This window comes from Taeniopygia guttata, chromosome 13 (genome assembly GCF_048771995.1).
Source record: "Taeniopygia guttata chromosome 13, bTaeGut7.mat, whole genome shotgun sequence".
NCBI classification, from domain to species: domain Eukaryota; kingdom Metazoa; phylum Chordata; class Aves; order Passeriformes; family Estrildidae; genus Taeniopygia; species Taeniopygia guttata.
The window spans coordinates 14,312,140-14,328,158 of NC_133038.1; the positions used below are offsets into that span (position 1 = coordinate 14,312,140).

Genomic DNA, 16,019 nt, shown 5'->3' on the forward strand with positions numbered 1-16,019 from the left:
TTGTGCACTCTGCAGGAAGGGGAAGTGAACACCCCCAGTGCTGATCCAGCCTCCCTCCAGAGCGGGATCAAACTGCAACTCTGGGCAATAATCTGAGGAAGGAACTTGTGAACATGGAAAGCTGCTCCATGAGGGTGTTACTGCTACTCTATTGCTATCAGGGTCAGAAAACAGCAGATGTAGGAGTGATGATGGCATGGCCCGCCCTTAAGCAGTAAAAACTGCATTATAGCCCCTAGAAACTGCAAAGCCACACTACAAAATAACACAATTCTTGAACAAAGTCAGACTCTACCCATGCAAACTAAAACAATTAGTCCCAAATAAATTCATGAATCTACCATGTATTTTTCAGAGATTTGTCTGAAAGGGAAGCCCTGAACAAATCCCAGACTTGAGAGTAGAAATGAATGGAAGGGACTCAATTCTATAAAAATTCTGCAGCACCAAGTGCTCCATTCTCCATTACTGTCCCATCAGCATCCAGGAATAAAACAAAGAACACCCTGTCAGATACTCACACCCAAAACATTCTGGCTCCTCATGTTGGACTTCTCACAATGTAAACAGTCACCCAGACACTCGTTTGAAAAGCAATGTTAAATTTGCTTGAAAATGCAAGGTGAGAGAGACAGCTTGGTCAAATATTGGTTACAGGGCTCCTTTATTTACGACTGGAATAATTTCTCAGAGAATGTGGGGGGGAAAGGTATCAACACTATTAAATATTAACCAATATCAATAAATATTACTTAAATTTGCAGCATCAGCCAATGCAACAATGAGCTTTATATTGCTTAGCTCACAGGCAGCTCAAGAACTAAGTGCTAATCTATCCTTCTAACCAGGAGACCAGAACACACCTCCAGTTTGTGTCACAAACTGAATTTCAGTGTTGTTTATTCTTTGCCAGCTCCCATGTGGCCCATGAAATGTGTGGTGCATGCAGCCCCAGCAGGAACACCCAAACTGCACAGCCTTGTGCTGCCAGGGATTGCCTTTTGTTTGCAGCAGCACAGAGCTGCCCAACACTTTTATTTCTTTCCTGCTACTCTGGAGCACCTACCAATCTCTCCACGCAGCATGGGAATTGTGGAAGATGCTTTTTGTATTACATGATTTATTTAAAGCCTGTCCAATCTCAATTTATGAAATCCAGATTGTGAAGCACCACATAACCATTTATTCCTCTCCTTAGCATCTTTGGTCACTAATTGCAATATTACAGTGCACTGTGCCAAATAAATACACTTTAAAACCTCAATCAAGCATTTGGGAAGCTGCTTACAAAGACTCAATGCACAGTAGCATCACTGCAGTTAGAAATCAAACATAATTTCCATTTTGACCTGTGTCTTCACACACACCAAACCAAAACCATACCAGGGTTAAAACCTGAATTCTAGCTTTTTGCTACTTTCTTAGAGCTAATTATTTTTCCCAACTTTGAGAAGATTTGATTTGGCCACGCTTATACATTTTCCCCCCTCCCCTAAACAACAAAAACACAGTTTTAGTGTTTTCAGATGTTGAGATCTTTTATGCTTGCTAAAGACACTAATTTGAGTAGAAAGAAGCAGCCATCAGCCAAAGTCCATTCTTTTGAAGATTACAGAGCTACGTGACAATTTCTGGCAGCTGGCCGTGGAAAAGTCAGGATCTGTTGGTGTCTTATATCCTGCCTCATTTTTCACATAAATGTGTGACATACATCTGGCTCTGGAAGAAATGTCAGTTCATCTTTCAGGCCCACCAATTCGCCTCTTGATCCTCTTGGCACGTGAAATTTCATAATAATTTATCTTAAAATCCTACACTGTGTTAATAGCAAAGCATAAAACTGAAATGCTAAAATCCAAAATAGGGGTCAGCTACCTCACCACTAATCTTTATGTTCTGGAATAAAGCTGTACAACCTTACTGCAATGAAAGCACTGGAAACATTTTGGCTTTTCCACTGTGGTGAGTACCACTGGTCTTTCTCAGGATTCTGGATCTTAGGATTCAGGAGAACTTCCACTGAACACACTGAATTTTGGGTTAGAGTCCTTCATTTTCCACGTGCTAAGTAGAAACATGCCAAAAAAAGAAGTGGTTTCTACCTTCCACTTCCACAATGCTTCATTTGTTCTGTCTGTCACTTCTAGATACCTTGCATGATGTTCTTTCTTCAACTGATATGGCCAGATTTTATGGAGCCAATATTCAATTCTGACAATATCCTCCTTTATTTGCATATTAAGCATTAATGTCCCACCAAAAAAAGAAAATTCAGAGTAAATCCAAGTAACTGGAGGGCCACCCCCATGGGATATTGGGCAGCAGTGGGTATCAGCTCTAAAGACATTTTATTTCAAGTTTACTTTTACAAGACATGTCAAACAAAATTTTGCTAATTTGCTCAGATAATAACAATGGAAGTGCTTCAATGTCCAAAGTGCAAATAAAATGAGTTCTAATATTCACCTGAGCCTAAGCCCTTTGGAAGCTTACCATGAGGAGAGGAGTGGAACATACTTCCCCTCTTCCTTTGAATGAAAAATTTTATATGTCGTATTTTGCCAGGAATAGAAATTACTCCTGTTCTTTAAAGTTTGACCCAGTACAGCTGCTTTGTTTAAAAATAAGTTAATGATTACTTTTGCATCCACTTCAATAGATCAAAAAAAGAACATTATTCCAAAAATCGAAGCAATGCAAGTGATTTTTATTTGTTATTTGAAAGAAATTAAATGGAAAAAAGCCAGGTTTTTTAAAATGCAACCAACATACTTTCTTCATTAAAATTTTGCAATGTTTGAGAATACTTAATAAAATAGCTTTAATATTACCTAAAATGTTGCAATTTAGCCTTTTTGAGTTACGCCAAACTTTCCACAGTCCATTCTCCAAAGCCTACTCATAGCAAAAAACCCAGATTTATAGTTTTGTCCTAAAAATTATTTAAGCTAAAATACAAAAAAATTTGCTGGTTTCCAGACCTCCCCCTTTTCATACTACATTAATTTAGGAAATATTTTAATGACAGGCAATCCTAAAAGAGAAGAAGAGATGGAGTATGGTGAACAGGCCAAGTTAAGAGTTCGTACAGGGAAGAAAAAAAAAAAGCTGAGAGTTTCAAACATCACAGACTTAAAGAGACACTATTAAAGGTATCATATTTCCTGCCTTCTGCTTTCACAATATATATTGTTTTCATTTGCTGGCAGAGCAGGCTCTGCAGAAACACACAGATGACACTTGAGTTTTGTTTCTGCCTACCCATAGCCAGCCTTTCTCCTGGAAGTTTTTCAAAACTGTTTCAAAATTTAACTTATTTTTAACTAATTTAACTTTATCTAAATATAGGTATGAGAAAGCTGCATTAACCTTTATCTAAATATAGGTATGAGAAAGAGTTATTTATATATGTATACACATGTATATAAAATGAGCTTAAAGTTGGACTTGGTAGTTAGGATACTGACACTTCAAGATGATACATAATGTGAAAAAAACTATTCTACAATGTCAGCCTATATTTAATTTTAGAAAATTAAGCTAGGTGGGCTTTTTTTTTCTGAAATAAATCAGCTATGGCAAAGTTCTGCACCTGAAAGTACTTTCTAATTAAATATAGGAGAAAATCTGTTATAATCAGAATTTAAGACTCATCTCCCTTATTGCCATAGATGGAGCTTTCTGATTCATGACAAAAGTACTGGGTAAATTAATTTTAAATGTTCAACACACTCATTAAACAACTCAGACACAAATCTAATCCTGAGATCATCTGAAACAGCTTTAGTACAGCATTAGCTCAATACTCCAGACTTCTCTTGAATAATTGCTAGTGGGCACTTAACTCTTGAAAGCTGCTTTAGAAAATATCAATGGGAAAATAACAAGTCCTACAAGAAATGCCTTGCAGATAACAGTTACCAATCAAGCATAAAAGACCTGCATTCCAAACCAGCTTGTGATATTGTTCTGGTCACCTACTTCTAACAAAGAACAATTCTCCAAGGTTGTTCAGTTTTACAGACATTTTGTTCTGCTCTCACCATAAACAGACAGAATTAATGATGATGAAAAGGAGCACACCCAGATAAGAGCAGCAATTGGATGCAGAATTTTTAATTTTTAAATTTATACTCCTGCAGGGCCAGGAGTTTCCTATAAACTGATTCCAGATTGAGATCTCTTATATTTACCTTCTCCAAAAAAAGAAAAGAAATTAACTTAATTGCTATCAAAAGCAGAGGAAATCTACAATCCATCCTCCACTAAGTCTTCCATGATACCCTGGAATCCACTGCTATCACTGGCATTATGCTACTTCAGAAGAAATGAAGCAAATCAGAAAACTAAATATAAAGGCAGTTTTAGAAATACTGTGGTTCTCAAAGGAGAAAATTTAAATTTCCATTAGCATAGACATATATAAAATACAAAAATGTACAATAATATTAAATTGTTATAAAAAAAATCCTTCCCCCACATATCAATTTCAAGACTTGCCCAGATAATGTCCTTCTGGTAATGTTATTGAGACTCTGGTTTCACTTCCAGTTCTATTTTCTTGGCAGCCACTCTACATTTAATTTCAAGTACTAGCTATCATGTAATGTAAATTCAGCTGCCTTTAAGAGCATATTTTAATTTAGGTGGGTATTCATCTCTGTTTCTTAAAGAAAGTTAATTTTATTATCATTATATATTGTGGATGACCATTAACAGTGAGGTGGAAAATGTGCAGCTTTTCCATAGGTATAAATACAGATACTTACAGCCGTTCAAGTTGCTTCAGATCCTGAAAAGCTCCACGTTCTATCACACTGATCTGATTTTCTTCCAAGTGCCTGCAATTCCAGAAATACTAGTTAAGTTTAACAAAATATAAAAGCATCCCCACTTCTCTTCAAACATTATCAAAATGCTTTTCACCTAAGTATCAATGTCAGCTTTAATTGGAGATTATTAAAATAATTAGGGCAGAGAAGCACTGTTTCTCTTGGTCACTAAGAGGAAATTGATTCCAAATTTTCCTCCTGACCACCTCATTTGGTAAACGTTTTTGTTCCTAAACTTCTGTAACCACATCTTGCTCAGAAAGGTGCTGGTCATTACATCCCTGGGACATTCCTCATCTTTCTAGGATATTTTTGTGCCATAATTGAGATAACTGACTTCTACAGCCCAAAACAGGAACCCACTCAATGGCAATGTAATTTTTTTGTCCAGACTCTTCAGATTCCATGCTTGCTCTAGAGCAAATCCTCTGTAAGTGCATGAGTGATTGCAAAGCAGACCAAAATCTTCAGCACATGGCTTCTTCAAAGCTAGTAAGAAACAGCAGGACAGCTCTGCAACTACAGTGACTTTAGTATAAAACTAAAATTTCCTGTTTCACATGAAAAACTGTTCAGGTTGCCTGGTTTAAAAAAACACCAACAACTGAATAATGTGCCAAAATTACTAGAATTTGATTACTAGTTTTGTGTTATACTCACAAGACACGAAGATTCTTCAGCCCCGTGAAGTCCGTCTTTGTGATTCTTGTGATGTTATTTTTTTCTAGATCCCTGCAGAGAAAAAAAGCAAGCAGTATTCAGACACTATAACTGACACCCAAAATTCCATTACCAGAAAGTACCTGCATCCACCAGCTGCTCAGACTGTACAAACATCTGCATTAAAATCTCAAGAAGCAAGTCATTGATCCTGATGCATTTTGCCTCCTCCTCCTCTATGTTGTTCTCACAGATGAAGTTTCTCCCATTTCTAGTGTCAATGCTCACTCTATGCTTCTTTCCCCCTCAGACTACAATTCCATAAGGGGCTGTGTATACCCAAGACCCAATTAGTACAAAACACCTGAAACAAGTGTACAGGGCCCCAAAATTATTATTCTAAACCCAAGTGAATCCAACCTGCTGCAGAAACTTTGGTCACACAGAGCCTGAAAAGAGAACAGCTTAGTTCAGTGACTCCTTGTGTGCCCCTACCCAGCTGTCTGGAATACTCACTGGTGCCACAGGACCTGGTTTGCCATTTTCTCCCCTCTAGACCTGCCTTTGCCAAGAACCCCTGAAGTTCTGCCAGTTGAGAACATCCTGTTATTTAATGGTTTTCAGTCCTGTTCAGTTATTTCATGGCTTTCAGCACTGTTCTCCCTGACCTAGTGCTATCCAACAGGGACAAGACAAACAGCTGGTCTTCCTTTCTGGTCTTCATGCCATCAAAAATATGGCATGTAGACACAAAATGTATAATATTTTTGGCATAACTTTTTCAAACATTTGACATCAATCTTTCTATGAGACTAACATACAAGACCGTAACTGGATTGAAGCAGTATGGAATGCACTAGAGCACAGAAATAAGTGTTTAAGAATATTGGAATCTACTTCTAATGGTTATTGACAGACATCAAAATAATACTAATAAAATCCGTAAGTCGTAAAATGGATTATAAACAGATTTTACAAACCAAAGCATCATAGTTCATGCATCTTAGCACGAGACCTTTTTGTAATACAATAAATATTCTCCTGTCTGGAAAGCACAGATAGAAAGTAAGGATAAAGATAAGGAAATGAGGGAAAAAAGGTCCCTGTGTTTCAGCTATATGAACAAGACAGCCTGTACCTCTCTTTGACTTATGTCAGCTGTGTTTTAAAAGGTTCACTGAAGAAAAGAAACCACCAATCCTGTACAGGGCACTTTCACAGCCTGTGCCAGCCATTCTCTTCCATTTGTCTTTATCCTCTCGACTGACTCATGCTTTTCCCCAAGAATACCTTTGAATCACTGCCTTACATCCTTCAGATTTTCCAGCTTAATTTCCTCTTCTGCTCTCAGCTCAGTTCTTCTACCCTGGTGCATCATTAACTATTCACTGGTGTGCCAGTGAGCTGATTGCAAGAAACACTGGAAAGAATTACGTCTGGAGTAAGCAACGCGTAAATAGCTGGTGTTTGACTTGCATGTTGTTCCCCATCTGCTTTTCATGGCATTCCATCACAAGCTTTCCCTTTATCTCAGAGAAGCTCTAGCAAAACACAGCGTTAAGCTGGTTGGAATCCCCCAAGGCAGAGAGGAGCCAGCCAAGGGACATGGAGCAACACCGTGTCCATGGCCCCGCTTTTTGTGTATTTTGGTAAGACCTGATCCCAGCACAGCTTTACTTGGCTTCAGCAAGTGCATGCAGAACCACCACTCCTGCCATCCACACAGCAACATCTCCACCACACCCAGTCTGAGACAGCAGTCCCACACACGAGCACAATTCCCCAGGAACACTCAACATTCTTCCCCTGGAGAAATCTGCAGCTCTCTGTTCTGAAAGACTTCAACATTCCTTGATCAGCACATATCTTGAGATCGCTTTTTCCTCTACTCCTGCAGATTGGCACAGCCTATCCTGTATACACAATATCAATCATCCTATTAATCACTTACAAAGTTTAGTGTCTAAGTGAAAGGTTTCCATTTCTGTTATTCCAATTACTTGCACCATGCCTTAACCTTAAGAGAAACATTCCTCACGAAGTTCACTCTGCTCAAACCATAACTGCAGCCTCTGTTTTAAAAAACAGTGTTTACCTTCTGAACATTTGCTTTTTTCCAACATGCTCTGCCTCAAGGCTTATCTGCCATTTGAAGAAAAACAGACTAAAACTGTGATGAACTATGTAAAATTTCCTCCTCCTGTTCACAGTAGGTCTAATGCTGCTGCAAAGCAGCAGATTGCCACAGGTTACCCCATTAGTCAATTAAACTTTGTGACTCTGAAGTTACTGAACTAATGCAGACATTAGTGGTTTACAGCTGGTATTTGTGGGCAACATAATATTTTATGTTTCCTTTATAAAGTTTGGCAGCTGATTATGGGCTCACTAGTGGGTTTCAACTACAAAGAGCTAAACCTTAACATGTAATCTTGGTTGGCTTTCAAACACATCAGTGTTCAAAAGGACTCTTGGAACCAAACAGATTTCTTGGAAAAGAAATCATCTGTGTCTAAGATATGAGGAAAATAATACCATGCAGGCAAATTTATTTATATTTCACTTCAACACATATCTATGTCCAGATGAAATAATTTTACATAATATTCTTATTGTGCAGAACTCCTGCATTTTGGGTAGTATATTGGGCCAAGAAGATCTTGAATCCTACTCAACACATCTATCCCATAGGACCAGCTACTACTCTTGGTCAGTTCACATTCAGATAAGATAGTCTAATCAATTAAAAACATCTCAGAAAACTCCATTAAGGAATACAGGTCTCTTCTGGAGTGTCAGCAGCAAAGTTGATTATCACTCCGTTAAAAGAAATCAGAAATGACATCTATACCAGCTTTGGTAAAGCTCTTGACGTTAGGTCTGCCTTGTCAATTTATTAATTTATTTTAGCATAATTTGCAGGATAAAGCATGCTAAGAACAGTGCAGTTACAGTGGTAGCTTTAAGAAAACAGACGTGGAAGGAATTATTTCAGTGAGAATAGAAACATGAATTGGACTAGAATGGTACAAGACATCATGAAAGTGAGTTCAGATGAGCTATTAAGGGAGCTTTACTCATAAACATGTCCTGCTATGTTCTAATAACAATTTAATTCAACACATATTTTGTAGATGCTGAAGACTGAGTCACACAACGTACACACTTATTACAAACAGGGATGCTTGGAGCAACTGGAGCAAATCCTGCTTCATTGCAATAATTCCTCTGAATTGCTTCATCTTTCATTCTTCTCTGAAGACAATCAAGTGAATTTAAGACAGACTTTTCAATGTCTTAAAGCACCAACATTCCCAGGAGCGTGCCAGGAGTGCACAGATTTCCTCTGCTACATCATTTAAATTTCAGTTGATAATTATTCTGTCCAGCCACTCAACTCTTCCAAAACATCCGGATGCTGCCTCAGCCCCCACCCTCTTCTTTGGACTGGATGAAGTTCATGACTGGAGAAGTAAAACCAATTGTCTCTTCAGACTTTGTGCTTCAGCCTTCTGGGCTCTCCAGCCTTGGCAATCGCAGCCCCCCATCCCGGACAGCTCGGAGCCTCCTTCCCCTCCCTGATGCACCAAATCAGGATTGACTCTGACACCCCATCACCCCCACAACCAGCAGAGCAGCTCTCACAGAAGAGCCAATAACAACAGCAATCAGATGCTGAAGTCTTGCAGAATCTTCAGCTCAGTAATTCTGTAGGTATGTATAAATAAAATACCTTTATACAACGCTCAAATCCTTTTAGACACAAGGATGCAAAGATTCAAAGCAACACTACTAGATTGCAGCAAGTTCCTGTTGTAGTCAGAGGTTATTTTGCTACCATCTGAACCCTCTCTCTCCATTATAGTATCCAACATAATCTGGATAATAAAGTTTGGGCCCTCACCACAGTTGTGAATCTTAAACATACGCAGGTCAATCCCTAACTTAACTCCTCAGCATCTTCAAGACTCTGGGTTTGTGGTCCTTTAATCAGCTGCTCATTTCAGAGCTCTGGTTGCCCAGTTGTACTTCTCCAGGCAAATTGAAGAGTCTTACTAAAGCACAAACCAGTTCTGTCTCTCCAGCTCTGCCATGGTTTGGTTTTGCAGCTCTGATACATGGGCACAAGTTCTTGGGCACACAAAACACACTCATTCTGATGTTCTTACTGCAAATGCTCTGTTTGCTTTAAGACAAGGTTCTGGTTTGTGCTTTAAACAAAACTCAATTTTTAAATGTTTTTTTCTGATCTGAAAAACTACCAGACTTCAGGCCTAATTCTATTACCTTTTAGTCAGAAAAGAAATTTCCTAAATTTAGTTCCCTTTTAGAAGGAACACAGTTGTTGCATTTGATTAAAGCCATTTATTATCAATAAGTGCTCAAGAACAACAAATTTGCTCTGTTTCAGAGAATTCTCAGGTGCCCATCTGGCAAACAGTGACATTCCTAACAACAAAACTGAAGATCCTTGATGCCCAATAATTTCATGGCAGTAGCTGATTTTTTATTTCAGTGACAAACACAAGTCCTAGATGGGCAGTATTTTGAAAAATATTTATTTTCTAATTAATATTATTTGTCTTTGATCTAAGACAACATCACACAAAATGAAAATCCATGGAAAACAAAAACAACCTGCCATCTAAGGAGAAGGGGCACCAGACTTAATTGCAGTCCTCAGATATTTCTTCATTTACATCAATAAAGAATTCAATAAGAGCAGTAGGGAAACTGTATTTAAGGAAAAATGAACTGCCATACACTTCAAAAAACAGCTCTTACCCAAGTTAAACAGCACTAGGATTCTTTCCTGTCCAGCTGCTTCCTAAGTAAGGTAAATATTCATTTCTAGTCACAGAACCTCAAACACAAAGTTGAGTTTCTGTTCCTGTTACATTTTCAAAGTGGTTACCACACATCAGTTCAAAGCTGCACGCATTTGTGTCACAGCAGGGACAAACAAATCAGCCCAGAACCCAACACTCTGAAAGGAATCTTGATTCAACCAGCACCCCACAATCCACAGGGAAGATTAATTTCTCTTCACCTCATTTTTTGTATTTTCCAAGAAGGAATGCATAAAATTTGTGTGTCACAGAACAAAGCTTAGGAACTAATAAAAACCTCTCTTGTTCCCTCTAAAAACAGGTCAGGATCCAACACACCATCTAGAATTCCCATCAAAACAAACCTCACCTGGGACATGATTCATGGGACTTCCAAATATTCATGAAAAACAGAGGAAAAATAATTTTCCAAGAAACTTAAGAGCACCTGTTTTGAAGTGACAGCACACATCCCTTGCTACGATTAATCTGTACCACGGGTTTATTTTAAATGGCAAGTCAGCACTGAAAACAAGGGAGCTAAAATCCAAGTGATAATGAATTAATCCAGATTCCTGGCTCTAAGGAGTTACTGGTGTTTTTCATTAGCCCAATTCCTCCATGTAACTAAAGCAGCCCTCACTCCTGAGAAATGAGTTTTTTTCTGTGCCACTGCACTGCTAAAGGACTTTGTCAGCCCAAAGCATCCTGAGTGGCAACAGAGCCATCCCCTGGAAGTTTCTCTGTGCTTTGTTTTCCCCATCCCCAGTCTCCACCCCAGGTAACACACAGCACCTGAGCTGGAGCAAACCTGTATTTTCCACAGCAATGCATTCTTTCACTCTTGACCTGGCTATCTCTTGCTCTCCAGAAACATAAAGCCATAAGGAAAAGCTTCTTGATTTTTAGGAAAGCTATCTGCAGGGCTGGAAGTAAAAAGCTGCCCAGTAAAGCCTCCCCCCGTTCTTTAGGAGTGCTTTAGTTCTTGGTTTGGGAACACGCTAAAACCAGGACCAGGAAAGAGACAAAAATGCACTCCCATGTGTGAATGTACCCACACAGCAGATTCTGGCTGCCCTTTCCAGTCTTCACACACCCAGTGTCTGTTTTATTGTTTTAACCATTTTCCAGGATTTCTGCTGTGCAGCTAATTTTCTTTAATGGGTATGAACTGCCACCAGCCTCTTAACCTTAAATGACCATAATTCCCAACAGAAAGCACTTGGCAATTCTCTCTTTTGCCTTCAATCCAAGAACTTCAAAGTTACTGTGATAAACTACTCAATTATAACACTATCCTGAAGCCCTCTGGCAGCACAATCTGCATATCTTCAGATTGAACATATTTTCATCTCAAGTTTTGCAATGCAGGAAATGAATTCCTGCGACTGGGTTTTATGAAACACACAAATTCCACTAGTTTCCAAATCACATGGGCAAGTATGAACATCACTTCTTAGGAAAGACAAACTTCAAAATCATATATTCAGCTGAGGTAATTCCAGTTTTTAAAAAATAGTACATTTCATCTCTGTAAGACTCAAGTTATTTCTTTCTTCTTATCAGCTAACTTTGCAAAGGAGCATGAGAATTTATTTTTATTTCTACTGAGCTGTAGAAAGACTGGCACTCTCTGAACCTTTCACATCATTTAGTTCAATAGAAGAAAAATATTCAAAGCCCTCCCTCTGAGAGGAAATAAACCCATGCAACAACCACAGGTGGGGTACTGCACCAGCAGGAAGATGCTTTGCAGCAAATTCTCCTGGAGTCCCACTGTGCCCCAAAACTCCAGCAGAGGCCCTTGGAGCAGCAAAGGCCACCTGAACCACAGACAGAGGGGGTTCAGAATTTGGAAGAATTCACTGCTGCCTTGTCCTGTGGGTTTTTGACAGCCCATCTGCAATCCTGGGTCAGTGTTGGCTCTCAGGACAGGAAAGAGACTCTCAGGAAGCTGACTGATGACATTTGAACAGAGGCTGAAACACCTGGGTTTGTTGAACTTAAATTAAAGAAAGATTAAGGGGAGACCCTACTGCAAACTATAACCAGCAGCTTGGAGACTACAGATCCCCTTCCCTGATCTGCAGTAAGAACAAGCCACAGGTGGAGAAACAGTAAGAGAGAAAAAACAAGCCCTGCTACAAGCACCAGTGCTGTCCAAATATTCTGCATTGTTTCAGCAACAAGAACTGCACAGATCCACACAGAAACACTGGGATCCAGCACTGTGGACATCTTATACAAGAGTAACAACCAAATCACTATTTCTGAATTTTTGCTGTGGTTACTGGATACCACGTGTGTGACCCTGGCTAGTTTCAGTCCTCAGGAAAATTTAAATAGCAATTATACAGCCACACAATAGTTGGAGTGTGCAAATCCCATGCTGCAGTCCATCATAGTTTTGTAACACACCTACACGACAGCTTTTAATTCAAAAAGGGTTAGATCCTCTGCTCTGATTAGAGAAGGCTTTCAGGTATGAGTCAGACTGTTTTCTTTCTGTCTGAACAATGAGAAAAACGGACCTTCAAGGTTAAGTGCCCTAATTTTGTGAATAAGCTGTCCACTCTTAAGCCTATTACAGTGGTGCTTGGTTAATAACATACATTAAGTGTCCAAATGATCTGGAACTGCTTGCAGACAACACACTTCTGCCCTCATCCTTATAAAAATAAGAAAAAAAAAAATTTTGGTAAATTACAGATGTTAAGAAATATCCAGGAGAAAAACCCCTTCACTTTTTGCAATTTGTGCAGTTGAATTCCAGGCTGAATTCCCCACAGCAGGCTGCAGTGGAAGTCACACCAAGGCCCACAGAAAGCAGCATAATGCATTGAGTAATTCAAATATTTTGCTTCTTCCAAGGAAATACATGTTTGTCTCAGCCTCCAGGAATTCCTGTCTAATTATTAGAGTGCATAGGTTTTATTATCCACAAAAAGGAATGGTTATGCTGACAGCATAATGTTTAACAGTACATTTTACACTCCTGTGTCCTTCACCTCTGTCCCCAGAGTCCTGAACTTGCTCTTGATGTGTTGCAGATCTGCTCTGGCAGTGTCACCTGTGTCCTGGTGAAAGGCAGAGAGCTGCAGCAGGAATGAGGGGGTGGAGGCTGTGCTGGCACAGCTGGGCTAAAGAGACACCTGGTGATGGAGCTCAGCACAGGAGGGAGAGGACAAACAGCACCCAGGGGTGCAGGAACACCACCCAAACCTCAAGTGATGGTCTGAGCAAAGTCAAAGCTCATCTGGAGCTCAAGCTGGCAAGGGTCACCAAGAAAAGCTCCTGGCAGTGCATCAGCTATAAAATAATCCACAGAATGACTGAGTTGGAAGAGACCTTCAAGATCATCAAGTCCACCCCATGCCCTAGCACCTCAACTGAAATAATATTACAATAAACAAGATGTGATGGCTCAGTGAGAGACTGAGGTGCTCAGAGCCTTCACCAGCACAGCCTCCCATGTCCCTGTGTTCGAGAGGAGAGGAACAGGCAGGAGTGGCAGAGGACCAAGTCAAACATCCCCTGAGAGCCCCTGACCTGAACAAGCCTGCAGGAAGGCAGGACACTGCTGCTGGTGCAGACATCAGGCTGATACAGCCCAAACTCACCCTGACACCTCCAACACAGGCAAGGATCACCTCTGCCTTGAAAAGGTTAAAAGCACAAAATGCAAAGTGCAGCCTGTTTGGCACTGGAAAAGTCACTGAAAATACTACATGGGGCAATTTCTGGTTTTCAAGACCCAAACAGGCATTTTTTTGTCTGAATTCTATGTTCTGCTTTGAGCACAGGCTGAACCAGGAGACATCATGAAGTCCCTTCCAACCTTAGTGATTCCAAGATTCTACATTTTCTTCAAAGGTAAAGGGTAAAACAAGTATTCATTGTCTTTTGTTTCGGGGCGAGTTTAGGGAATGGCAGAAAACTTTAAATATGAAGCATAAAAAAAATAATAATATACTTTAAAATACAGCTGCTATAGAAACTTGGTTTTAATATGAAGAAGGCAGGATATGCACATCATAAAGAGGAGCAAGTACAGTTCTGTGTCAGATTAGCTCAAGCATCATTTTAATTCATACTAACAAATAAACCCCAGGGTTAACAATTGCACATACAAAAGGTCACTTTTTTACTTCTCTTGAATCCTTAATCTTGTTTAGCCATTCCTGCTTAACTCCTCCAACTGGAGCTCCTCTTTCATGTCCAGCAGGACCAGCTGGTTGCACGGATTGCAGGTGGTCAGACCAGCCCAGTGCTGTTCCAAAGCTCAGACTGCCACAAAGGCACAAATCACACCACGTCAAGCTTTCTCTGGGTCATATTTTCACTCACCTACCACAGGGACAACATCATCAGGATATCAACAGAGATGTGCCTGTGCTCCAGTGTTTGTACTTCAGGACTCATCTGGGCAAAAAGCATTGCTGCAAACTTCAGCAAAACACACATTGCTTTGGTTTTGTACTTCACTTAAGTGTAGTGTGTGACTGAATGGATCACAGTGTTTGGGTGCTCTTCACTAATGCAGACAACCTGATATTTCAGACTTGCAATATTTCACACCTGCTCCTCACTGCTGTAAATTTTTGGTAACTTGGAAAGACATTCCACGAACAAACAAATTATTTTAGTGAAGCCTGGCATGAAAATCAAGCCTTGATTTCATCACCCTGCTCACTTTCAGACATGCACAGACTAGAAACCCTTCCCAGATCTTTTCCTGGAAAGGTAAGAGAGATCTCTGTTTATGTTTGGGGTTTTTCTTTTTGTTGCTGTTCAGGGCTTTGGTTTTTTAATGTAAAAAGCATCCAGTTTCACCAACTCTGTTCATTCCTAGCATCACCACGCTGACTGTAACATGTCTACAGAGGCCACTGAGGAGCAGAGGAAGCCAAAATGTTGCAATAAAATGCGTAGGACAGTTTTAATATGTAAAATGAATTTTGAAGGAAGGGTTGTATTGACTTGATGTTAGCAACCAGATGTTGCAACCAATTTACAAGCAATTTTCTTCACTCTTGAGTAGACTCCCACCTTCCATGTACCCCATCCTCACCCCACTCTTGGATTTTTACTTGCTGCAGTAAAGCTGAATTGATTTCACAGTGTTTGCTAAATGAGCACAAAACTCAAGTTTTCCTAAAGCCTTTTCACAGAATTCTGATGTTTCAAGTTACTGAAACTCCTTATGCTTATAAAACCATTTTGTACTAACCCTGCTGCATACATGAGGGCTATGGAAGAACCAGCTTGGAAATTATCTGTTCTATAAAATGAAATTAATATTAACTGGGATTAACTGGGAACAATCCATTTTCATCTTCTAAAAAACTTCATAAGCAATTAGCTAAAATCTTTCCAAAATGGGGAAAAATGAACATAAAACCAAAACCAAACCCCACTAAATCCATAAAACACTTCTGATTGCTCCTTATCTTCTGCTGCCTTTTCACATGTTATCTATTAAAACTCAAAACTCCAAAGGATCATTGGGCTGTTTCCTACACTTTCACATTCTTATCTGAGAAACTTACATCCAGATGTGTGTTTTCATCTCTCTGAAGAACCAGCCTTTCCCTTAGGGCCTTATTTCTCAGTATCTATTTCCACTTCTGGAAAACAAGTTCTCTTTGCTGAAGAATTTCCCTTCCATCATTTTTTCTTTTTTTTTTTTTCCCACCTC

The 16,019-nt window shown here is 39.5% G+C and overlaps 1 protein-coding gene across 3 annotated transcripts in view; it reads right to left on the minus strand.

Annotated features, from left to right (window-relative positions):
• Window positions 1–16,019, minus strand: part of SLIT3 (slit guidance ligand 3) — a 473,826-nt gene that overhangs the window by 446,735 nt on the left and 11,072 nt on the right. For all 3 annotated transcript variants that reach the window (XM_030284150.4, XM_030284149.4, XM_002189997.7), the window contains 2 exons: window positions 5,493–5,564; window positions 4,770–4,841 (listed from right to left, as the gene is read on the minus strand). In XM_030284150.4, coding sequence (XP_030140010.4) covers window positions 4,770–4,841; window positions 5,493–5,564 — 144 coding nt within the window. The remainder of the gene's footprint in view (window positions 1–4,769; window positions 4,842–5,492; window positions 5,565–16,019) is intronic.